This window comes from Notolepis coatsorum (assembly GCF_963971535.1).
Source record: "Notolepis coatsorum genome assembly, chromosome: 4".
NCBI classification, from domain to species: Eukaryota; Metazoa; Chordata; class Actinopteri; order Aulopiformes; family Paralepididae; genus Notolepis; species Notolepis coatsorum.
Genome location: NC_140168.1, coordinates 122,634,433 through 122,661,586, shown reverse-complemented (window position 1 = coordinate 122,661,586; position 27,154 = coordinate 122,634,433). Strand labels below are relative to the sequence as shown.

Sequence of the window (27,154 nt, the reverse complement as noted above, 5' to 3'; positions counted from 1 at the left end):
CAGACCCAACTAATCCATTCTAAAAAGTTGCAAACTCTTCTTTTTTATAAGTTGCAGCCCTACTGTAGTTTATGGTATACAAGAGGTTCATTACACAAAATATTATTGAAGTGATTTTGGTTTGATTCAGGTTGAAGAGGTTGCGTTTACATCCCAAAGTTGGGAAAACCCAGACAACCTTCTCATGAGAAAAGGTTCTTCCATATTTGAACTTTAAAGAAAATCCACTTCCTGCAGGTTAGAGGTGAAGGAATACTGCAGCGGTGAGAAGACGGAAACCAAGCCAACAAATAAAATCAGACACATTGTAAAAATGTGATACTTTTAATAGTAAACGTAGCTTCCTAAACATACAAAAAAGAAAAATCTTCGATACAGGTAAGTACAATTTTACTGTCAAAAGCCATGCTTGCTCCTCTCCGTGCAGCCGCTCTTGTGGGAACACCGGGAATTCACAAGTCACGGTTAACATATTCAAAATGTATCTAGCCAAAAAGGGAACAGTGCCTCTATATACCAGCATATCTCCTCCAAGGGCATCAATCAGCCATGAACCGTCTTCAAAGGGTGCATTTCACCCAAAAAGTATTCCTTTCGCACGATTCTTCTCAATCTTCCGACGAATCCAAGCGCTTTTCTCGTTTAGCCTTACTTTTATAATGAGATGCTTGCATGCTCTTTCCATATGGAGGCTCAACAAAAAAATGGGGGGGGGGGGGGGTCATCTAGGGATGGAAGAGGGGGAGAAAATGTATTTCAAAAACATATATTTTTGAGTGAACTACCCCTTTACGAAGGAGGAAACACGTTGTTTTGCTAACGTTAGGGATTACTGTAGCCAGCGCACATGTTAGCTAGCCAGCCAACCACGGTTGCAGCTTGCATGGGAATTGGACACTTCGAGTTTAGGATTCAACCGACGATACTAGTATCCAACCGAATGAACAAACTAACACACGCAATTAGGAACTTACACACATACATGTACAACTTCTGGATATGTGCATCGTAATCACCAGAGGGTATTTCCTTTAAAAATATATATATAGGAAAATAAAAACAGACTAGGCTACAATAACTCTACCATATACAGGAACACACATACACACACACGCACACCACCTTGGACATTCATTATTAAACAAAAACAAAAAAAATAAGGTGTTTATATTCATTGTTATGCTACCACTTGTTTTAAATGCTTTTTCTCCATATCATGTATTATGGTCCAGTGAGTGGAAGATGTTTTTTTTTTTAAATCTTTTTTTCAGGGTTTGGGAAGACACCAGACAGCGCTGGTGGTGAGATGGGACGCTGACACACACATGTTCAAATACACACACATGCATGCACTCAAGCGCACACACACACACACATTAGCGTTCATATACACACTCCCACATACACACGAGTGGAGGAGACGATTCTGCACTGCTCTGGAGGCCTCGTCACACAGCGGCCGTCTTTTGCTTCTACGTGTGACTAAGCGTTTTCTTTTTTCCAACATACAGAGAATTTCATAAGCAGGGAGGTGTCGAGAAACAAAGAGGGAACGATGGAATAATACAAATTAAAAAACACAGTTGCCAGTGTTTCCTTAAACCCTAGAGCACATCGACTGGAAAAAAACAAAACGCATTGATTATATTCACCATAGTAACACCCATTATCATTGTCTTCTTAATAATAATCATAATCGTCATCATTATCCGGCGTAATAAAACACAAAAGAACAAAAACAAAAAAAAAAAACATCTTATTCATCATCTTCCTCCTCATCGTCATCCTCCTCCTCATCGTCTTCCTCCTCGTCGTCGTCGTCGTCCTCGACAGTGTTCATCTTGAACGTGGGTTTGGGGGGCGCGCTGCTGGTACCGGTCACCTTCCCCTTGGCCTTGTACTCCGCCACATCCTGCAAAGAGACACGGCGTGTGAGAAGAGCTCCCGTTAACCCTTTTGTCGTGTGGCAGTGGAAGGGTTAACAAAGGTGTGGGGCGGTAAGTTGGTTCAAGTTTTGAGAAAGATACAGAACTGGAGCGTGAGAGACACACCTTCTTCCAATTTCAGTTTCACCACCGTGGTGTTGGCCATTATATAAAACGACTGCCATTGCCACGCCCCACTTTAGCCAATTGGCCTGAACACACACACTTGAACCGCTATGCCTCAATTTCAGCCTCCTAGGGTGAAACCTGTGGCCTCTGACCGAGAGTGACCTATAGAGCTGCTGGCCGCAGCTAATAATTTACCATGGCAAAAGTCATGTACCGCCACAGTGCCATTTTTGGGCCTTAAATTACACATTATACCACTGTATAATCCAATTTAAACCATGAAGATGGCATTTCGAACATTTATGGTCACTTGTGGTCCCTCATGGTAGGATTATGGGGGAGCCGGGAAGAGTGGTGAGCATGGGGCACACCGTCAGATTCCCACACTTATTTGTCTGATTTTGAATAAGGAGGGCCAGTACCCTGGGCGCGGTGGAGTCGTGGCATGCTCTCCCTAGAAAGGTCACAACTAAGACTTTATCGATTTAAAATCAACAAATCTATAAAATTGTGTTTCCCACATGCAATCGTGTAGGAATTAGCGAGCGCTCACCGGAGACATGCTTATTCATCCTTCAGGAAATAATCCCAGTGATGTCGGCCCTACCGCTGCTTCCTTGTTATTGTTTTACGGCCTTTAAAACAATAACAAACAATAACAGGTCGAGGTCAGTGGCACTATGTCAGAGGCCAAGCCCATTGTATGTGGGGTCCCACAAGGAAGCGTGCTAGGACCTCTCCTTTTTTTACTGTACATAAATGACATGTCAGCAGCATGCTCATGTAACTTGTTTTTATTTGCAGACGACTCAGCCCTGCTAGTCTCACACAAGGATCAGAACACACTAGAACAGATGCTAGGTGAAGAACTTGCAGGGGTCAGCAGGTGGCTTTCGGACAACAGGCTTTCTCTTCACCTAGGTAAAACAGAGGCAGTACTATTAGCCTCCAAGCCCAAGCTCAGGAAAGCACGGGAGTTTAATATCCAGCTAGGAGCTGTAACCCTAAAACAGCAAAAAAAAGCGAAGTATCTAGGCTGTATGATAGACGGGAGCCTAGATGGGGAGGCTATGGCCTCCCAAGTACTGGGCAAAGTCAACGCCCGCACCAGGTACCTAGCTAGGAAAGCCAACCTCCTTGGCAGAGATAGCCTCAGGCTATTAGCAAATAGCCTAGTACTCTGCCACTTTGACTATGGTAGCGTATCGTGGTTCGAGGGCCTGTCAGTGAACATAAAAAAGAAGCTTCAGGTTTCCCAAAATAAGCTGGTAAGGGTGGTAATGGGTCTTGGCCCTCGCACCCACATAGGGAGGAGTCACTTCCAGGAGCTAAACTGGCTTCCTATAGAGGCCAGAGTTACCCAGCTCAGACTGAACATAGTGCACAATATTATAAACCAAAGGTCCCCTAGATACCTCCAAAACTACTTCACCCCGGTCAACGAATCCCACAACCACAGAACTAGAGCAAGCATAGCAAACCTGAAGCCTGCTTCTTTCCGATCGAAACTGGGCCAATGCTCCCTTACTTTCTCTGGAGCCCAGGATTGGAACAATGTTTTAATGTTTTAATGTTTTAAATGTATGAGTTTTGTGTTATTGTCAGTTTTTAGTTATTGTGGGGTATACAATTTTAGCGTTAGGTTAGTCTTATAATGTTTTAAATGTATGAGTGTTGTGTTATTGACGTGTTTTTTTGTTGTGGCCTAACAGCCCTGGGACCATGACGGAAATAAGGGTTTTACTCTTTCTCATGTTATCCTTTGGATCCTTGTTGTGTGTTTTTAATCCATCAATAAAATCAAATCAAATCAAACAAGGAAACAGTGACGTGGCCGACTCCACTGGCTCTGTGAGGACCTAGCGGACTCAGCTTTAAAGCCTAAACAAACAGAGGAGGTGTCATTGGAAACCAGACAACGTGAGGGATTTATAGGCTGGCTGGCTGCTTCATGCTAGCTTAACACTTTGAGTGCCAGCGACGAGATTTATCGTTTGTTCATGCCGACCGTTGAGTGCTAGCGACGATAAATCTCGTTTTTTTTTATTAGCGATTTGAATAGTAAGAACACCTCTTGCAGAGACAAGTCGCATTTCTCTCCTCTCCCCAGGCTCCTCAAGGCCGTTCCTACCGCCGCCTCTACTGCTCCATGAAGCCCGACGCTGCTATGCTCTGCTTCGTGCCGGTGGCCGGACTTTACTCAAATCAACTCTAAATGGATCTAATCAGTGGATTGCATATTTTCTTCAAGAAGCAGAATAAGGCTAACCCTCTCTGCCTATTGGGACATCATAATCGGGTTACCAACTTGAAGACGTGGTCATTTTTGGATTATCGAAGCTTTTGGACTGCAATAAGAAGATTTTGGATCTGTTTACCGCGCACAGGATCTACCAAAATGAACTGATAAGACACTTGGACACTTGGACTAATAATGCATTCAGTCATTTGGACGGAGTTGTTAAAACTCACTCCACTCAAATCAATAGAGTTATATTCCACTCTATTCAAATCAAATTTAAAGGGACGTGGCTGGGATAAGTCAGCCAAAACAAATTCCTGGACCAAGGTCGAACCGAGAGCTCTGGAGTTGAAGGCCCTCTGGGAGATAAGAGTGGCGAGCGGCTTCCCACACCCCCAATCCCTAGTCCCCCCCCCCCCCCCCCCCCCCCTTCCTCTGCATTGGCGCCGCACTGTCGGCTGCCTCGTGTGAGGGAGACCTCCCCCACCCAGGACTTGGCTTGTGCACTCCCCCCCACCTTCCCCCCCCCTCCCCTGCATGTCAACTAATAAAGAAACTTGAACTTGAACTTGAATTCATATTTCATCAATCTAGTCTCACGTTAGTGCTGCAAACTCTCTCTGAGCTCCATTGGGAAAATACCGCCCCCTATCGTCTCTCCCTGTTGTACTGCACCCCTTTGGAATGGATTGCATGAAACACATGTGGGGGGGGGGGGGGGGGGGGAAATCCAGCTTCCTCATTTTACTTCTCAGACAAGTCACCCGAGAGGATCAGATTCATTGCCGAGCCCCAAAACAGCGTGGAATACATATTTCCAGTACCCAGCGTTGGATCAATAAACGCGATCGATATTTGGAATGGCGATCAGGAATTGGAATAATCTTTTTTTTTTACCAGTCTTAGGATAATCTGAACTTTTTTCACAGAGATATCAACGTGTGCCCTATGTGTGTGTGTGTGCGTGTGTGCTGATCAGGAAATGATCACAGAATCTTTATATTTTCCTGAAACGTAAAAAAAAGAACGTTTTTCAAAATGGTATAAAACGGAAAAAAACGATTAAAAAACAATCCGTTTCGACAATGTTGACTGCAAACAAGTCATTGATTAGCGACGGCCAGATTAGACACATAGCCATAATTTAAGACATAATTTATGCGTTTGCAAATATGAGAGCTCTATCATTGAAGTGGACGCTGGCATACGGAGCCTTTTAGCGCTCTGCATGGCTGGCACTCAAAGTGTTAATGGCTATCGGGGTGGACATGGTCCTCATTGCAAATTATTCAACATCTTGCACGTAGCCCCTTTAAAACATGCCTGTGCCTGAACATTCAGTGCCGATCTACCCCACAATGCAATGCGACAGCGGGCATTACAGCTGCCTTACAAACCACCAAAGAAAATTAACCACTGCAACTGCTTTAAAGTAATAGGCCAATCTCTTAAATGTTCATATAAGTGTCCCGTTTTTCTACTCTCTATAGCCGACTGGTAAGTGATTCCACCTGTACTCAGTTCATCAACACTTTTACATTTGCCGTTCTAAACACCGGTGTCTGGTACAACATAACCAGGAGAATCCTTCAGCACACAGGATGTGATGCGCTTTACTTGTGCCAGCAACAGCTGCAGTTTGTTTGCAATAAATAGAAGACAAACTCAGTAGTTAGCATACATTTTCTAGATGAAAACCAAGTAAATGCAGTGCTAAAATGCAACAGCAATCACCAATAGGTGTCACCAAAACAAAAACAAAAAAGCAGTTTAAAAAATATTCCAGGTTTATTTTTAAATCCTCAAATTTTCTTTTGTATAAATATGTTTTTTTTCTCCACCCATTGGAGGTTTACCAAGAATTCCTAGGTGGCAGCTTATTCTTTCAAGACATGTTAACCCTTTCACTACAAAAGGGTTAACCCCCTTTCACTGCGACAATACAGAAGGCCCTTTCACTGCCAGCCGACAAAGGGTTAACACTTTCACAACCACACTACAGAAGGTTAACCCTTTCACTGCCACTACAGATGGTTAATGTGGTAGTGAAAGGTTAACCTTATGTAGTGTGGTAGTGAAAGGGTTAATACCTACTCAGCTTTCTGTGTAGCTGAAGCTAAAGTAGGGACGCCCCGATTGATCGGCCAGCGATCGGTATCGGCCGATATTCAGTATAAATATGATTGGGGGAATTCCGATAATGCTTTCTAGTCGCCGATTGCGAAAACCGATTGATGACGCGCGCGAAAATCATGATCCAATTCTCAGCGGAGTTGGAATCTCGCCGTCTTCTCTCCTACCACTCACACACGCCAGTGCACGCATCGCCCCTCCCCCCCTCCCCCTCACAGACCCGTCTTGTCAACAAATCCTCTCATTCGCTCCGAAGATGGCAAGAGTCCTAGCCTCCGCAACTTGTCGTGACGGCTCCTCTTTCAACATCACTGAAGCATTAAACAAAATGGCCCAGTAAACTATTCACTTTAGTTTAATACATGAGGCGTTGTCTAAGGTTATCTAGCTGGCTAGCTACTGATAGCTCATAATATCAACGTCTGATCAAATCATTGGCATTCGTTTTTGCAGCCGTTGGCTAGCGTTGGCTGACTAGCTATCGTTCTTCCGTTGGCTAACGTCAGCTACCTAGCTACTGTTTAAACAAAATGGCCCAGTAAACTATTCACTTTAGTTTAATACATGAGGCGTTGTCTAATGTTATCTAGCTGGCTAGCTACTGATAGCTCATGATAACATCATTGGCATTTGTTTTCGCAGCTGTTGGCTAACTAGCTATCGTTCTTCATAGCTATAACTGAACGCCAATGATGCTAGCCTTATGTGATCTTATGAGTTTCAGTTCATAGGAAAATAAATTAACTTAGATGCTGTTATGCTTAACACCCAGTACTATTCACTTTACTTAATTTCTAAGATTAGATTAGATAATTTAGTCCGGACTTTGAGAATGCCCGTGTTAGACCTACAGTATAATACTGCCAGCTGCTATAACAAAACCAAAAACGATTGGTATCGGCCGATATGGCTCATAGACGATCGGTAGCAAAAAAAACGTGATCGGGGCATCCCTAAGCTAAAGGTTACCACTCATTGGACCATGAAAGGTTCGACCCATTGGTGATGTCACAAATGCAACTCAGATTTCAGGGAAGTACAAAGAAGCTCTTCCTATCCAGGGAATTTTTTTTAACAGCGTTCTGGTGATAAGTTCTGCACAAATAACAATCTGTATAGTCAAAAGCCATGCCTCAAAGTGAAAAACACAAACTAAATAAAACCCGTTTTTGAGTGGAAGGGAACTTTAACAACAACAACTGCTACTGTTATTACCTTCAGGTACTTTTCTTTGAATTTGTTGGCCTTCTGCAGGAAGGGCTGCTTGCTAGAGTCAGTCAGGTTGTTCCACATCTCTCCCAGTTTCTTAGCAACATCTCCGATCCCCAGGCCGGGGTGGACAGCCTTGATCTTTGGCCGGTGTTCTGCGCAGAAGACGAAGAAGCCGGAGCTAAAAGGCAAGATAGAGGGGGAATAAAGATGAGAAAAGGAGGGGTTTTAACAAGAGTTTAAGAGGTTTAACAAGAATTATTTTAACAAGACATGTTTGAGATTTTGTATGTTTCAGAGGCTGAAATGATGGAATGCAGGGATCAGGCAATGATCAAACACAAAAGATGTGGGAAATAATAGGGCAAATATATATATATACACACATCAGGACCCATTGTTGTCCTGTATGTCCATGTCACGGTAAAAACCTTAACTAACTTTAGCAACTTAAGCGGAGAAATACTCTACACCAGTTTCAGTTTCGAGTTCCATTAGTGAGGAAAGGGGGGGGGGGGGCTGAGCCTCTCAGTTACACTATAAAAACAAACTGGATAGTTCATTATAATAAACATTTCATTTCATTAGATGAAATATTCAAAAAAGTCTGCTATAACCCATTCTCCCTTTCGTGTGTCCCATCCGGTGAGGAGTTTGATCGTATTTACTGAGGATGGCCAGACAAACAGGTCCACTGACGACGCGGTCTCCCAGGTACTGCACAGCACTCTCTCCCACCTTGACCGTCAGAAGGGGGGCTATGTGAGACTGTTGTTCATTGACTACAGCTCAGCGTTCAACACCATAGTCCCCACCAGACTGGTGGACAAGCTGATCGAGCTAGGTCTGAGCTCCGCCCTGAGCGCCTGGGTACTGGACTTTCTGAGTGAAAGACCCCAGGCGGTCAGGGTCAGACCTCCAACACCATCACCCTGAGCATCGGGTCCCCCCAGGGCTGTGTTCTAAGCCCCCTGCTGTACTCACTCTACACATACGATTGTGTGGCCAAGTTCAGCTCCAACTCCATAGTGAAGTTCGCAGACGACACGGTGGTGGTGGGGCTGATCTCGGACAACGACGAGAAGGCCTACCGAGAGGAGGTTGAGGTACTGGAACGTTGGTGCCAGGACAACAGCCTGCTCCTGAACATTGGTAAAACCAAGGAGCTGATCGTGGATTATAGGAGAGGACAGCAGGAGACACACACACCACTGATGATTAACGGGGCTACCGTGGACAGGGTGAGCAGCTTCAAGTACCTGGGGGTCCACATCTCAGAGGATCTGACATGGTCAACACACATAGACACAGTGGTAAAGAAAGCGAAGCAGCGCCTCTACCACCTGAGACAGTTAAGGAAGTTCAGAGTATCGGGGAAGATACTCCAGTCCTTCTACTCAGGAGCTGTAGAGAGCATCCTGACCGGAAACATCACTGCCTGGTATGGGAACAGCACGGCACAGGACAAGAAGGCCCTACAGAGAGTGGTGCGCTCAGCCGAGCGTACCACGGGTATTGCGCTACCTCCCCTGCAGGCTCTATACAACAAGAGGTGCAAATCCAGAGCCTGCAGAATAATGAAAGACCCCCACCACCCCAATAACAGCCTGTTCCAGCTGCTGAGGTCAGGCAGACGCCTGCGAACCCCAGCCACTAGGACGGAGAGGCTTAGGCTCAGCTTCTTCCCCCAGGCCATCAGAGCCATGAACAATGAACATTGAGAGACACAGAAACTGAACTATCCACACACAAGCACACACAAGCACATACACGACACGCACGCTGAGCACGCTCACACACTAGCAGCCACTTTAACACTCATGCCGCACACACGCACACTTATGGCCAGAGGAAAGGCCACTTTAAATTAGTAAAACAACAGGAACAGTGTATTGCACTACTAAAGCTACCTAGCATGTCCTATATGCTCTGTAAATACTATGTACAGATACCGAGATGGCACACCATGTACCTGTTTATTGCACTGTTGTTGTTAGTGGATTCTTTAATATGTTGTACCACTGTATTTTTATTGGATTCTATTATATGTTGTACCACTGTATTGCACATCGTCGCGGGCAAGACCACCCGCATTTCATTGTATACCTGTATGCCGTGACAATTAAAACTCTTGACTTGACTTGACTATACATGATCATGCAACCTTAAAAAATGGTTGTAGGAACGGTTTGGGAGAGGGAGGTAGATAGGGTTTTAGTTTGTGTGGTGTGATAAAAATGTTGAAACTGCGAAGTTTATAGTTTAACAACAGAAATACAATTTTAAAAGTACAATTTGACAATTGTTTGACAAATGATGAAAGTACCGAAAAAAGGTACCATCGGGTACCAGTTCAAATGTGAACGGTACCCAAACCTATGTGTGTACATGTGAATGTGTGTCTACATGTCTGTGTCTACCGGTACATATGAATGTGTGTCTACGTGTGTACATGTGAGTCTACATGTGTATGTCAATGTGTGTACATGTGAATGTGTGTCTACATGTCTATGTGTGTACATGTGAATGTGTGTCTACATGTCTGTGTGTGTGCATGTGGGTGTGCTCCGTACGGGGGTCTCTTGGGGGCGTTGGGGTCCTTCTTCACCTTCTTCCTGTTGCCGGGGGCGAAGATCTGCATCTCGTCGTCGAAACGCACCTTGTCCTGGCGAGCCATGTCGTCGAACTTCCCCTTCTCCTTGGCCGTCATAGTCTGAGAGAGAAAAACAAATGCACCCCATTTTATTAATGACGACACAGGGAGGATCTTGGCTCAAACTTAAGTGGATACATTTGACAGCCAGCCAAGGAACCAGCACTATTGAACGTTGTTCAGAATCACCCCCCAAGATCAACAGCGCAGGCAAAAAGCAAGCTTTTGGACCTTTCCCCGAGGACTGCGAGTGGCGATCTGACAAGGGGACGGCAGGTGGGGACGTGAGCGAGGCGAGAGGTGCACATGGACTAGAGGTGGACACTAGGGGACGGCAGGTGGGGACGTGAGCGCGGTGAGAGGTGCACATGGACTAGAGGTGGACACTAGGGATTAGTTAGAATTTTCGAATAGTCGTGCCAGTCGCCACATCAAATGTTCATGTCAGAGTCAAAATATATATAAATTTAATATTTTTTTTACCAATGGTAGAACACTTTAGATGTCTTGGAGTTGAAATATTCCCTTAGTACTATAGGCCAAACGGTGAAGTATAATTATACAAGACTCCAAGATAGGATCACAAATGACTTTGACAGATGGTCAAAACTTAAAAAATTACACTCCACCGCATATAAATTTATTTGGAACAACAAACCTCCACGAATAAAAAGATCCACCGCACAGAGAAACAAAGCCGACGGAGGTTTAGCATTTCCAGACTTCTACCACTATTTTAAAGCGTTCTCTTTAAGACCACTGATCACCTGGTTTGATTCTCAAGCATCTGTATCCCGGAGAACATTAGAAGAAAACATAGTGGCACCACATAGACTGCAGGATATAGTATACATCAAATTATCAATTAAGCAATGCGACTTGAAATTTGGTCCTCTTATTACACATGTAATTCGGATATGGCGTGACACACAGAAAAAATGCACTAACCCACATAAATGGCATAGCCATACTCCCCCATTCAATAACAATGCACTCCTTATTGCACATCGACCTATCAGATACCCCAAATGGGAAAAGCAAGACATAAATACATTGGGAGATATCTTCAACGAACAGGGTTTCTGTAGCTATCATGAAATTTATAACAAATTTAACCTCACCAACTCCACTTATTATTTCTATATACAGTTATTAGCAACTTTGAAGGCTCATGGAGTTCCATTAAAGATACCACTTGAGCATATCACAAATTCTTCTATGAAAGGGAGACATCGAGAGGCTTCGTATCAGATTTTTATCATCCCTTACTTACTTCTTCGTATGGAGTCCTCCCCCTAGAGTCTGGAGGAGGGATATACCAGACTTGGAAGTGGATTTTGATTGGCAAGAAATCTGGGCAAACGTTCGACTAGCGTCACGCAACCCGGATCATCAACAGATTAATCTTAATTATATTCATAGGACTTACCTGACTCCTATAAGATTGAACCGAATGGGGCTTAAACAAGACTCTCTATGCTCCTTGTGTTCAAGGGGCGATATCGGTACATTTATACATCTGTACTGGGAATTAGAGATGTTCCGATACCATTTTTCCCTTTCCGATCCGATTCCGATACCTAAGCTTTGGGTATCGGCCGATACCGATATTTATCCGATACCAGTGCATACAAAAAAAAATAAAAAATTATATAAATACTTTTTTTTTTTTTTACAGATACTGTTATACTGTTTTTAGTAATAACTGGAAAGTAGTGGTATTTATTCAACAACAGGTGATTGTATAGATTTGTATTAGTATCATTAATCAATGAGTATGGGCTGCAGCACTGCAGATATACCCTACTCCAATGATCCACACGGACATTAAACGGTGTTGCACTCGCTACTCCGTGGCTCTGCAGATATACCCTATTCAGTCTGTAAGCTAGTGGCAGATAGAACGTTCATGTTGTGATTTTTGATGCAAAATAAATATTCAACATTCTCTTTTGAAACTCCGCCTCAGACTCTTATCCTTTGGCACTTGCTGTACTTTGCTTGCAGGTCTGCAGCCATTATTGCTGGATTATAAATAGCACCAACTTTAGACACGGTAACGTTATCAAGCTAAGCTAACTGACCTAGCTCGTCTTCCCGCATTGACATTTGATAACGTTAGTAATAGTCAGCTAACGCTAGTCAGTTAACTTAACTTAAATACAATTCACCGTGGGTGCATTATTGTTGATAGACGGTCACGGACAGTGTTAGGTCCTGGAGAAAGGACAGGCGATCATCTGATTTGATGTAACGTTAAAGCGGATGTTGTTCCAACTAGCTATCTTTCCAGCTAATGCTATCATAACACCAGCAAAACACATCCCGTCCGAGCTCCCCGTCACACCGCACTGTCGGGGACAATGGAATTTAAGAAAGTGTATCTGCTGTTAAAATGACACAGCATCACACTTTAAAACACCTTCATTTTATAATCCTCACTCTCCGCAGGACTCGGCAGGAGATAAATTACATCATGGGATCGGAGGCTAGAATTTACGTGTACTCGCCGATACCGATACCAGCATTTTAGGCAGTATCGGCGGCATTTCCGATACTGGTATCGGTATCGGAACAACTCTACTGGGAATGCCCCCCTGTTAACCCTTTCTTCGCCAATGATGCTGGACAACGTCATTGCTCGCCATGCTTAATCTGCCAATGACATCGTCCAGCGTCATCGAGATCAATATTTCAAAAATCTGTCATGGCAATCATATTTCACCCACGGAGACTTGAGGTTGATCTCCTCTCAACTCTCCAACGGTTCAAGACCGCCATCTGGTGGCCGATCGGCGAATCGCCAAAACCGGAAGTGACGCGCCGGAAGTGGTGCTCACCCATATTTCGTCTGGCCACTCGCTATCGCTAGCGGGACTCCAGCTTGATACACTGGATAGCGATCCGTTGCCAATAACTCGATAAACAACATGATTTGGACGTATATAGTATTATACAACCTGGAACTGGACCAACTAGATCGACATCCCATAATAGAGAACTTTCTGCTCCACGCTGATCGCCCAACGCTACGAGGAAGCTGCGGTGAGTTTCAGCGTGTTTGATTATTATTAAACATACACACTGCTCCGATCAACATATCACCCATACTAAATAAATGATTTAACGTCGGCCACGGACTTATAAACCCCCCCTCCCCCCCGGTCACCAGCAGATGATGAGGCATGACGTGTAGGACCTTGTACAATTGAAATTTTTTATCTGACGTCAATCGGTATTAAACTACATTTGATGATCTAATATATGTATTTGTGGCTATAACTCACGTTCTATGGAATGCTGCAGAAAACGATAAAAACATATTTATACTTTAGACCATATTTTAGTATGAATGTGTGAATGAAAAAGTAGAACGTTGCTACATCCTAAACGATAGATACTTGATGTTGAATGGGCCATAGTAATGTCAATTTAGCAATACAATTTAAAAAGTTATAGCCCTGCAAAGAAGGGGAACATCTCCATAGACAAATAGAGCTGGCAGAGGACGGTATAAGGATGGATATAACCGTGGCAGAGAAAGGGTTAAGATATTCTGGGAAGAAGTAACCACGCAATTATCAGAATTTGTATATCTGAACATACCTGTACTGCCTTCTGTATTGCTGTTGAATGATGTTTCTCAAATAGCAGCCACTAAACAACTAAAGAGACACATTTTGTCCGGTCTTATGGCTGCTAAAAAGCTGATAGCATCACGCTGGATGCAACCGGATAAAATGTGCCTAAAAGGTATGGGCTCTTACTTATCTCGATGTGATTTATCTAGAGATATCAACAGCAAGAATTTTAGGCGTCAATGAAGCCAGCATTGCAATCTGGTTAGAAGTGGTGGAGAGAATAAAGGTTAGCATATAATTCTAATCCTTGGTTAGAAGCGAAATAATGGATGGATTATCCAAGGGGGGTCCTGGGGGGGGGGGGGGGGGGGGGAGAAGAGCGAGTAAGAGCATATGTATGTAATGCAAGTATAATGTATATATCTCGTAAACTACATTTATATTGATTCAAATATTGGAATGTATAATCCTGTGATTTATTGTGGATATTTACTGTTAATGCTTGCGTCTCTAGTTTTATGTCATGTCAAAAAAATAATAATAAAATGTGTTCACAAAAAAAGATTTTTTATTTTTTTATTATTATAATTTTTTAGCATTTTTACAGCTTTATTGGTCACGCAGGACAGACAGAGGAGAGGGCGAACGGGAGGAGAGGTGGGGAGGACATGCGACAAATAACGACGGGAGCTGGGATCGAACCCGGTCGGCCGCGTAGGCGGTGTGTGAACCATACCATGGTCTTCGGGGGAGCTCATTCTTTTTCTTTCAGGGGGGGGGGTCAGCAGCGCTGCACGTGGACTTTACTGTGACGCTTGCTGACATAGGCTATAGGTATGAGTAACATTAACAGAACCACATAGTCCACGCTCAGATTAACCCCTCTGATCCAACACTAGAATTCACACACAACAGTCCTATTTACACATAAACACACCAGGGTTTCCGTTCGAAAAAATTGTTGCCGGCCTCAGTGTCCGGTAGATTTCAATCTACCGGTCAAATGAGAGAAATTCCGGTCAGAGTTTATTGAGCTTAACACTTTGGGTGCCATGGGTTAAATTCATGATATACTATAGATTGCCAGCTCTATTTGTCTATGGAGAAGTACCCCTTCTTTGCATGGCTATAACTTTTTAAATTCTATTGCTACATTGCCATTATTAGGGCCCATTCAAAGTCCTATATGTATTGTTCATTGTGTAGCAACGTTAAACTTTTTCATTCACATATTCATAGTAAAGTATGGTCTAATGTATAAGTATGTTTTCATCTCTTTCTGCAGCTTTCTCCAGAACGTGATTTATAGCCCCAAATGCATTATATTGATGATGAAATACAGTTTGATGGCAATCGGGGCGATATAAAGAATTTCAATTGGACGTACTTCTAGAATGATCTACGTATGATCTGATGATGACCGGATGGGCGGGGGATCGTTTATAATTCCGTGGGCAGCGTTATATCATTCATCTAGTGTGGGTCATATGTTCATCATAACAGTTTATATGGAACACGTTCAAAAATAACGCTGAATCTCACCGGATCTTCCTCGCGCCGTTGGACGATCAGCGCGGTGTAGACCGTTTTTGATTATGGGATGTTTATCCTGATGAACCATTTCCAGCTTGTATAATACTATATACGTCCAAATCATGTTGTTTATCGAGTTATTGGCAATGGATCGCTATATATTGTGACGAGCCAGAGTGCCGGAGCCAAACCGAGTGCCCGGAAGTAATATGGCCGACCAGCACAACCTCCACAGCACTTCCTGTTTGGCGATTGCGCCGATCGGCCACCAGATGGCGCTCCTGAACCGCCAGAGAGCTCAGTGGGTCCTCCTGGTGGATCTCAGGCCAGCGGAGGGGAAATATGAATCCGATCACAGATTTTTGAAATATTGATATTAAAGACGCTGTAAAGCGTCCTTCGGCAACTTGAGCATGGCCGGGAATGACGATGTAAAGCGTTTTCCGGCACCCAAAGTGTTAAAAACAATTGATAGGCAAAAGAATGACAACAAAACAAAAGAATGACATCATCAAGGCATGTAGATTTATAATATTTTTACTTAAAACTAGGCTACTTTTGCGTATAGTCATTATATTCCAAATAAAATAAGTCCCGAGACTCCGTGCTGCTGCCGACTTTAAATCAAATAGGTGTCTGTGGGCAGTCGCCCGACATTAATAAACAGCAGTCTGTTATAATCACATTTTTATGAGCTAACGAATTCCGTTATATTGGACATTTGTATTAATTATATCAAGCGAAGAACTGAGAAATTTGGCAGAGAGAGACGGCAACATTATCGTGGGTTTGCGTGACGACTCTCTCTCTCTCCACCTCCCAATGACTTATTTGCGAGAGTATGTCGATGCAGAGCAGCAGATTCAGCTGTTTTCTGGCTCTATCTGGGGACCGCTCAGCAGCGCCCCCACCCAACAGCTGAATTGCCATTGGCTGAATTGGAGTACTGCACTGTGCCGCTGCTGCTCCGGCTCTGCAGCTGCACATGCACTCGCACACCCAGCACTAAGCTCTCGCTGACAACGTCGTTGTCATTATTAGAAGCAACGATGAAACAAATGTAATGATTGTTTCGTTCATCGCATAGGCTATTTAATTTTAGCCTATTTTAATACAATTCAAATAATCAAATTGTGCTTATAGAGGGAATTATTTTCACCGGACATTAAGACCGGAGAGATTAAATATGTCGGACTTCAACAGATTTTGCCGGTCAAATACCGGTAATTACCGGCTAACGGAAACGCTGAAACACACGGATGAACCAATACCGAACAACAAGTCCACGACCAAACACATCGAGTCTAACATTATTATAGTAGGCAAATGCAACATTATCGCCACCCACCTGATGGGGAAGATCTGCATGTCACTGAAGTAGTCCCCACAGCAGGCTGCTTCGCCTTCTTTGTAAAACCAAAATTGGTTAGAAGGCTTACTTCTTTGATATTTCGTTTTACTTTCGACATTATCCTGAATACCTTTATTTTCTTTTTTTTAAACGGCGGGTGAAGTTTGATTTGTGCCTGCAGGCTGCAGCGCCGCCACGCTCCGAATGGTAAACGCAAGAATAGCATGCATGTTGCCATCTATTACGAGTACGGTATATCTGCAGTGCCGCAACCCCATAGATTTATGCTATTGTCTATTACAGTGAATTAGTGCGCAAATCATTAATCATACATCAAAATAGCCTAATTTTATTATTATACACGATGATGACGATACAGAAAATTACATAAAAATTTGAAATGCATGGCAAAAATTGCATTTATTGTCAGTATTTTAGAGACCCCCCAAAAATTCACAAATCATGTTTTCAGGGGGGCTGATGTCTCATATAGGGGAGCCATGGCTCCCCCAGCCCCCCCATGGTTCGCACCCTGCGCATAGGTGCGTGAAGCACTATGGTATGCGCCACGAGGGCGCCCCATAAATTACATTTTTAATAATAATTTTTTTTATTTAATACATTTTTATATTTAGAGGCATTTCTTTTTTTTATAATAAAAAAAAGATTATTATAAATATCCTCAAACTAAATCCTCAATTTGAATAAAGTGATTAATCTGATTAAATGAGTCTCTTTTTTATTAAATCAACTTTATTTAACCCTTTTCCCGCCAATAACGTCGTACGACGGGTTTCAAGTGCATGCGAATTCTGCCAATAAAGGCGTACGACGTGATTCTCATCATAATTTCATATTTTCGCCATGGTATTCATATTTCACTCACGGAGCCTTGTCATATGCTGCGGGACTCAGCACAACTCTGCAACGCTTCAATACTGCCACCTGGTGGCTGATCAGCGAGTTGCAACCGGAAGTGGATCTCTTGTGATCCCGGTGCGTCTCCCTATTCCGTCCGGCCACTCGTTTATCGTCCCTGGACTCAAGACACACACCGTGGATATGGATCTTTGCCATAACTCAATAATCCACATGATTTGGGCGTATATTAGTATTATACAAACCGGAACTGGATCGCATCGATCCACATCACATAACTGGGATCTGTTTGCTCCACTCTCATCGCCCAACGCTACGAGGAAGCTGCCGTGAGTTTCAGCGTTTTTCTTTATCATTTTCGATACAAACTGCTCTGATCTATATATCACCCATACTACATAAATCATTTAACGTCGGTCACGGAATTATAAACGACCCCCCCCCCCCCTCCGTTCACCCGCGGATGAGTCATAACGTTTAGGACCATGTACAGTTGAAATTTTTAATATAACGTTGATCGGTATCAAACGGCATTTGATAATCTAATATATGCATTTATGTCTATATCTCACATTCTAGGAAATACTGCAGAAAACGATAAAACCATATTTATACTCGGTATTTTCGTATGAATGTGTGAATGAAAAAGTATAACGTTCCTACATCCTGAACGATATATAATCGATGTTGAATGGGCCATAGTAATGTAAATTTAGCAATACAATTTAAAAGTTATAGCCCTGCAAAGAAGGTGAACATCTCCATAGACTTACAGTACTGGCAGAGAATGGTATAAGATGATCAAACTCAAAGTGGTGGCAGGGAATGTGTTAATGAATATAACTTAGGAGTTTTTTTTAATACTATAATATTAGTGTAGCCTAATCTTTATCTGCAACTGTGAAGAAAAACCCCATTGGTTTAAACAGAATGAATAGACACATTTTTTTTAATCAAAAATTCGAATTTTTATTTAGAATTCGAATGTTAACGTAACGAACGTTCGAACATTCGGGCTCAGCCTTACTATTTATGTGCAATACCCTTTGATTTTAATGATCCATATATTATACATTTCTTCTCATGTTCTTATTTACTACTATACATTCCCTTCCAATGGTGTTGTGTGGTGCTCTTGACAACGATGCAACCCTTGTGCCATGTGTACGCTCACAATAAACGGATGAACTTTGAATCCCTCCCGCCCCTCCGAAAAGAGTGGTGTGGCTTTATAGATTGCTACTAGGGGTGGAACAATTTCGATATAGAATAGAATATTTGAGAAAAACAAATGTGCGTTCAATAAAATGTAAACATTTTAAACTGTATCAGCAATTCAACAAATTCGCTTTCTCCTTTTAAAAAGGTGCTATAGATAACATTCAGCCACTAGGGGTTGCACTAGAGCATCAGCATGTCAATTATCCAATCAGGTGCATTCCATGTGGGGGAAATGGGAAGTACAGTAGGGAGGGGATACATGTGCACGCATGAATGTAAACATTATTTTGTTTGTTTCCTTTTGGGGGGGGGGGGGGCAATACTTTCATTCCACACATTTCTAAAAGCTCTGTGGATGTTGATTTATTATATTTTTTATCTATAGCACCTTTAACTGGTGGTATGGTATTGCTATTAGCATAATATTTAAGGGACATTTTCATTGTTAGTAATCAAATAAGTGTAATTTTTTTTTAGCCAAACCAAGCTGTATATTATATATACATCTAGAATTGGGGCTCTGTAGTATGAATACATTTTAACACATAAATAACGTCAAAAAAACGGAATTGGCATTGAATCTGAAAACGTGCTAATGGTAAATTGTTCCACCCCTAACGATTGCCATGTTCAGGCTGGGGTAGGGAACAGGTACAGGATCCACCCCAGAGCTGCACAAAGTTCCATGTTCCGGGCTCCCGGTGGACCTACGACCTCACCTTCCACCTGCCGGCGCACTTCTTTGAGAACTCTGCGAAGTTCACCGGGACATCGGGGGTCTTCTTCTTATGCTCTTCGCGGCAGGTCTGCACGAAGTAGGCATAAGCCGACATCTTCCCCTTCGGTTTCCTGGGGTCCCCCTGCGATGAGTCATAGATTGGAATTTAAAAGCAAGTAGGATGATGGGAGGACAGTTTGAGCTGTTGAACTTTCCCACTATATAACCAGGGAACAGAGTCCCTTCATTTTACACCTTAAAATAACGTATTAAGAATAAAAATAAATAAATCAAGTAGAATTGTACGTGGAATGTTACCCTTTAAACCCATTTACAACCCCTTAATTTACCCTGACTGAATAAGGCATTTAACCCCAGACTGAAGTTAAGGTATGTTTAAGGGGTCTGCAATGTTTTAAGTACCCCAAGGAGTGTGTGCATAGATTAAGGCATTTTAAGTGCTTTTTAAAGGGAAGATTGTTCCCCAGTGTATACGACTCCCCATCACCACAGTAGTTAATAATAGAACTACCGTACTAATAAGAGACTTGCATTTAGCTAGTCTTCTCCGCAAACCATAACAACACCCTTAAACCATTACCATCCTCTGCTTGCTTAACACCCACTGGGCGATGTATTAGGTGCTCAAAAAGAGCACCTCTGGAAGTGCCATGCTTTGTGTGTGTGTTCGCTTGTTTGTACAGTACAATGCGAAAATCTACCTATAGGTGTGAACATTACCACAGTATGTCACAGACAGAATGGCTCACACTTCAGTGTTCAGTTGCTATTGCATGCACTCATCTGTGTTTCACTACACACATGAGTGCATGCTTACCAACTGTCCGTCTGCAACACTACTATCACCAACATCTAAGAAGGGAGATCCCCCCTTGAATGGCCCTTCTAATGTTTCTCTCCTCCACACTGCCTGTGGAGCTTTTTTCCCTATTGTGAGGTTTTAGTGAGTTTTTCCTTACCTTTGCGTGGGGTATGTCTGGGAGTGCTTGCATTCTTTCATTTATTTGCATTCATCTAAAAATGTTTGGACCTTATGGTGTTCTTGTTCTGTTCTTGACTTATTGTTATGTTTTCTTCTTGACTTGTTTAAAGAAGACCTGTACGGCCCATGGGGACATTAACGTGTGTTGTCGGGCCTTATAAATAAATTTGATTTGATTTGACTTGGCAGCGAGTTTTTTTGGGCAGACCAATTTATTTATTAACTGTTTATTGTCAATATACTCTGTAGTCGCTATATATATAATTAGTGCTGTCAGGCGATTAAAAAAATTAATCTAATTAATTACAGGATTTGTAATTAATTAATCTAATTAATCGCATTTTAATCGCATAACCATTTTATGCCTGAAATTCTATTTTCTATAATCATATTTCCAATTGCATGTGTCCAGATGGCAGAATTCAGTACTGTATATAGTACAAAACCTTCTGTTTAATCATCTTCCATCTATTAATTTGCTTAGATTTTTCAGGTCTGGTCAATTTGAGCATGGTGTTATTCACAGTCAAAGATAAAAAAAAATGTATTGATATTCTCATTTGGTTCATTAAAATTGACTCAAAATAAAATTTTCATTCAATCAATCACCGCACAGATTGATTGATTGAATGAAAATGTTATTAACAGATTGCAGAATGGGTACAGTACAGTACGGCTCAATACACACAATTGTTAAGGGCATGCAGACCAGAGAAAGACTTTCGTCTTGTTTACATCAGGGTCCCCCATTTTCAATTCATAATGAATTGTAAGTAAGGGTGCAACTTGCACCGTGCAATCCATTCTTTGTGGATCTAGCCCACAGTATTTCTGACACTGGGAATACATTCCCTGAGATTCATAGATGTCCCTAGAATCAGATACCAAGAACATGCAAATGGACTATATTAAAAAAAAGTCTGTAAATGTGTATTCTACATTATCATGGAATGAATAAGATATAAAAAAAAAAAAAAAAAAAAAATTATTAATTTTGAGTTCATTTTCATAACGCGATAATTTGCTGTGTAATTAATTAATCTAATTAACGCGATAAACTGACAGCCCTATATATAATATATATATATTTTTGCCATTATCATGGATAGTTAGCTCTATATACAACTTGCTATAGGGAGGTGTAGTTGTTACGTCATTGCCGTTTTTCGTGTTCCACCCTCTGTCCAACGCAATGTATTTCCCCATTGACCATTTCTAAATCGCCTCGTTTAAAACAAATAAAGCATTAACATTTGCATGGTGTACCTTTCTGTGCTTATTCATCCACAATCTATAGCTCAACATGAAAATATGCGCAATTAATCATTAAAAAAAAATCACCAAATTTTATTTCAACCAAAAATGCTTAAACAATAATGTTAGTGATAGAAGGGTTGTGCAAAAATGGAAAGCTTTTCAATTTCCATGCGGCAGAATTGTTACAATAGCCGATAATCCATTTTCCCAATGATAAATCCCTATACGGGTGGAACAACCAGTGACGTCAGACTACACCTCCCTATATTCACAATACATTGCTAGCATATCGGCCCTTTTCAGTCATCATTAAATGGCCAAGCTATAACGTAACCCCTCCACTATATCTTAAAAAAAATGATACTTGCAACAAAAAAAATCTTAATTTCTTCATATTTTAAGGTTAGTGTAGAGTGCAAGGTCTCCACTTTTTTAAGAGTATGGTTAGGTTGATAAACAACTTTTTCTTTTGCAGTTTGGCCAACAAGTGACGACCCCTTTTTACCAGCAAACATTTTGACAAGTCATTGATGGGTAAACACAGGTGCAACCACAGAATGATGAAGCAATGATCTATTCATTATATCACTTATTTGTTATTCTATATCTACGGTTACACCTATGATTAACCATCTATGACAAGGGCCTATTGTTTAATCGTAAGGAATGAAGTTTTGTTAGATCCTCCACCCCTCAACATGTACACAACCACAAGTGAAGGTTTGGCAGAAAGGTACTAGGGGGCGCTGTTCCCCGTGCAGACCAGAGACTAACCCACCGCCCATCAGTTACCTTGTGGGTCACGAATTTAACAGATATAAACTGTGATTCTAGTTCTGAAATCCTGTGAATACAGAGGCCTGCAGTGGTACAAAGGGTGTGGGGGGGGGGGGGGTCACCAGCTAATAGTCATAGTTAAACTCATATCTTATTTCATTAGAAGTTATGACTATTTTGATCGGGATCCTTTTGACATGAAAACATTTTGAGAACATATGGTGTAAAATACACAGACGCCATATTCCAACACAGATCAGCTAATTAATCGGTTCGTTAACGAGCCAAACTTGTGTGTGATGATACGACACCTTTGTTCAAGGTGTTCAGTTATTGGGGTGGGGGATACCCTTTAGCCAATCAGAATTGCGTATTCAACGTGGTCGTGGTATAATAGCCAGTGGATGACTATATGCTCAGTTTTTTGGTTTTTAAGTGAAACCCCACCCGGCCACGCCCCAAAATGATAGTGTGGAAAATCTGGGAAAAAGTTAAATCTTCTTAGAAGTGAAAAGCTATCAGGCTTGAGGTGAGCAGACATCCCAACGGCTCACGGAAAAGGAACATATTATTCCCTGTCGACTGCCACCGTGACCTATAGCCCTGCCACCGTGACCTATAGCTTAGCGACCCACCTTGGCCATCCTGCTGGTTACACGCGAGGAAGCAATGGCGCCGGAATGACAGAACACCTCTACGTCTGAGTCTGGTGGTTAGTGCGGACCTGGGAAGAACAAGACAACGGAGGAGAACAGATGGGTGTTAAGAGCTTTTTTTTTGTGAGGGGGGGGGGGTGTAACCTTGGGAGTGTGCAGTATGGGTGGTGTGATGTTGTCTTGTGGGGTTGGATTTGAGTGTTTGTGTTCACACTCTTCATTTATCTCTTGTGACTATTGCCTTATGTTGACAGTGAAAGCCATTGTCACTAGTGTATAATGTAAAAAATGTAAATGTTTTTATTTTTTATTATACAATAAATATTTATGTAAATACATTTGTGTGCAAAAGTGTGGTTTTGATGTGGAAAAAGAACAGTCTACTCTTTGATATACATCATGTGTCTGTATAATCTTGTGACCCTTTACATTCAAATCATGTAATTAATATATAATGCAAAAACTTTCTGATGTTGAAATAATTTTATTCAATCACAATAAAAAAAAATGTAAATAAATCACGATTTTCATATAAATATATATTTATTCAAATACTGGCATCAAAAGTACAATTATATATTCCTCATGCGCCCACTTGGCTTTTGTCAAATCGCCTCCACCCCTATTAAAATCTTGCTTCTAATAAAGGAGCCCCCCGCCATATTCTTTTCATCGCCACCGCCCACTTTGTCATTAGCCATTTGTCTCTTTTTATCCACATATTTTTTCGCCCCGAAAAAACTTTTACCCCACCACCTTCAAACTCCCCCAGTCCGCTCATAGTGAGCTATAAGTGGGCGCCTTGCACGGGTCAAACGCAGCGATAGTATGGGGGGACTAGTGTGCGAGAGAGAGAGGTTCGCCACTCTGACTGTATTGGGGAAAACAACGAGAGGTCATCAACCAGAATTATTCATCTTCCATTTTGAGAAACGCGTCCTCATGAGAGAAACTGCAGTTTATTTTCCTCCATCTTGCCTCCTTCGATGTTATTTGCCCGTAAATGTGGTTATTTTCCGAGGTTTTCGGCTCCCCGCGCTCCGCACGGCGGTGTTTGAGCCCCAGTAACACACAGTATTGGCAGTACTGGTGTCTAGATGCGGTTCTTTGCGAGGCTCCCATTCACTAAAATGGCTCCTGCACGACGAGCCGGTGGGGAAGGTGGTGGGTAACAAAGCGCCGCACACCCCCTCCGCTTTCCAAAGGCTCGCGCGGCCAAACACGACCGTAAATGGGAAATAAAAGCACGCGGTCGGATAAAACGAAGTCCGTTCTTTTCAACCGGGTCGCATTTCAAGCCGTGTCTTGGCGTATTTCGTGACATTTGACAAGTTTTCCGAAGTTATACCCCGCGCGCCGTCCGCTTGGTGCAATGCTGCCTGTATATAACAAAGACGGTGCGCCAGCCATTTCCACCGCGAGCCTTCCCCCGGCGAGCGTGAGGAAGTTGTAAAAGAGGCCCAAAACGCGCCGAAATTAAAAATGCTTTAATACAGAGTGATAGAGATAGAAGAAACGGAGCGGAAACGAAAAATAGCGGAATTTTTCGCCCATACGGAAATTGTTTTTTCGCCAAAAAATCCCCCGTCCCTTCTGCGTGTGGGAGCAGCTCCTCGTCAATGGTTTAAATCGCCAGCCATTTTAATGCACAGGGCGAGCGTTCGTTTGACTGGGGAGCAGGAAAACGTAAAAAAAACCTTTTCGACGATGACATTTGCGCGTTTTTTATACGGTCGCATAGGGATAAACACGTCTGATGGAAAACGAATGTTTCCAGCATAATCGCGTGGGTATTTTCCCCGATTTGACATCGAAACGGCGCCTCCGTTAGAAGGACTGTTGGACTGAGACAGGGCACCGCCAGCCATATTCACAATGTTACACACACGGCAGCGATGCGTGCAGCGAATACACGACTCGGAATTACACTTTAATAACTTTTCTGTACTTCAATATCAGTGGAAAAAAAGACAGAGGCAAGCAGACACCATTCGAACACATGTTTCCTTTATGAAAAACCACCGTGCGAAATAAATAAAATTGATGAAGTCATTTCCAGCAGATTCCTAAGAAATACCGCACAAATCACAGAATCACGACAATAAAAACACATGAAATACGATTGTAACTGTGGTAGAATAATGAACAAACGTAGCTGTACACAGTCGTGATTTTAATTACACGGTAATACGCACAAATAAACTTAAAATCCCCCAAAACATTATAAACATCCTAGGAATTAAAATAGCCCCAATATTCTAAAACCCCCAATTAAGTCTAAACAATTTCCTCCAATTTTCCTATTATAGGGCTAATTGCATGACAAACAAACATATTAAAAAAAAAAAAAAAAAAAGCCTCGGACCCTTGGCCATACCTGTGTTGTGTTGATCGAGTCTTGAAATCCTGTGTCCTGCCTGTCTGTGTGTCTCGCGCTCTGCCTCCTCTCGCTCTCCTCGCCGTCACTGTGGAAACCCCATAGTACACACAGCCCTCGCGCTAGCTCAATACGACACCCTGATTGGCCGAGAGCCCTCGCGGTTCAAAACAACCTCCACTGGAGCCGATAGGTCCGCGCTCTGCCCCACGTGCTCCATCCCCGGCCCGCCATTGGCGGAGACGTGGGCCACGTCGTGCCCTCCCCCTTTGAATACAAGAGCCGCCGAGAAAACTTTTTTTTTTTACTGTACTACTATAAAAGTTAACATAGTTAACATAGCATGGTGAGGCATGTGTGAGTGGGTGAATCCGGGGTTAATGTAGTGTAGAATTGAAAATGGGCGACCCTGATGTAAACAAGACGAAAGTCTTTCTTTGGTCTGCATCCCCTGGCCTTAACAATTGTGTGTATTGAGCTGCACCCATTCTGCAATCATTATCTGTTAATAAAATTCTCAATCAATCAATCAGTAGTAGAACTATATATGTGCGGCCTGGTTTCTGATTGGCTATTGTAGCTGTCCATAATTGACAGCAGGTGGGGGAAGGTTAAAGTGGATGTTTATGTTGTAGAATGATTTATCTTTGCCAACAGTCGATTCTATCTGACCTGAGACATTTTGGTCGGCAAGCAACAGGCAATTGTAAATTATGATGACAGTGGCGTGCGCGCACGAGTGAACAATTAGATTAGATAGATAGTCTATTCCAGTTTATCAGATTAAAACATTGTATCAGTGCTTCTCCAACAAATTCATTTTCAGGTATGATATCAGATTATTATAATCAAACGTTTGAATATTCAGAGACTGGAGGCAAAAGGGTAGGTCTGCCTGGCATCATGTATTTTATATGAATATGAATATATTTTCACAGCTGTAGGCTATACTCTTGCCAATTACTATTAAACATGCATTTGCACTCAATTACTAATATGTGACAGGGTCTATTCTGCAAAAAAAAAAAAAAAAACGTCATATGTATAATTCACACCTGCGCTGACCTGATGACATGCTATTTGTTTTATGCACATCACATCCATGCACATAAGTGGATAGGCTACATATAGCCTACTTTTGGGCACATATGTAATATCAGTAGTTCTGTCCCAGTCACCACTACTTGCAAATTAGTCATAGCCTTAGGCTATGCATGTTTAGATTCGATTAGATTCAAATGTATTGTCATTATACAGCACAAGTACAGTACAACAAAAATAAGTTTGGCATCTAACCAGAGTGCAAATGTAATAGTATAGTATAGAATAGAATATAAGTACTTTATTGATCCAGAGGGAAATTCAGCACTACAGATCTCTCACAATCAACATTTAGGTTTGGTCAAAAATCTAAAATCACAAATAAGAATAAAATACAGTCAGGGATATACATTGTAAAATATGTATATACATTATAAAATATACAGCCAAAGGTATACAGTAAAATGTA

General features: G+C 42.1%; 1 protein-coding gene across 1 annotated transcript; it reads right to left on the bottom strand.

Moving 5' to 3' along the window:
* Window positions 1–305: 305 nt before the first annotated feature.
* Window positions 306–25,773, bottom strand: hmgb3a (high mobility group box 3a). Its single transcript, XM_084311742.1, has 6 exons — window positions 25,645–25,773; window positions 23,247–23,335; window positions 19,576–19,716; window positions 10,212–10,351; window positions 7,645–7,819; window positions 306–1,912 (listed from the first exon to the last, which is right to left on the bottom strand). The coding sequence occupies exons 2-6, from the start codon at window positions 23,253–23,255 to the stop codon at window positions 1,757–1,759; spliced, it is 621 nt and encodes a 206-aa protein (XP_084167868.1). The 5' UTR covers window positions 23,256–23,335; window positions 25,645–25,773; the 3' UTR covers window positions 306–1,756.
* Window positions 25,774–27,154: the final 1,381 nt, after the last annotated feature.

Bases quoted from the DNA above. Each gene is read 5' to 3' on its own strand.
- hmgb3a (XM_084311742.1), bottom strand. The intron at 7,820-10,211 runs GTACGGAGCACA...CTTGCCTTTTAG, and splicing joins AACGCCCCCAAGAGACCCCC to CTCCGGCTTCTTCGTCTTCT. The intron at 1,913-7,644 runs GTAATAACAGTA...GTCTCTTTGCAG, and splicing joins TCAAAGAAAAGTACCTGAAG to GATGTGGCGGAGTACAAGGC.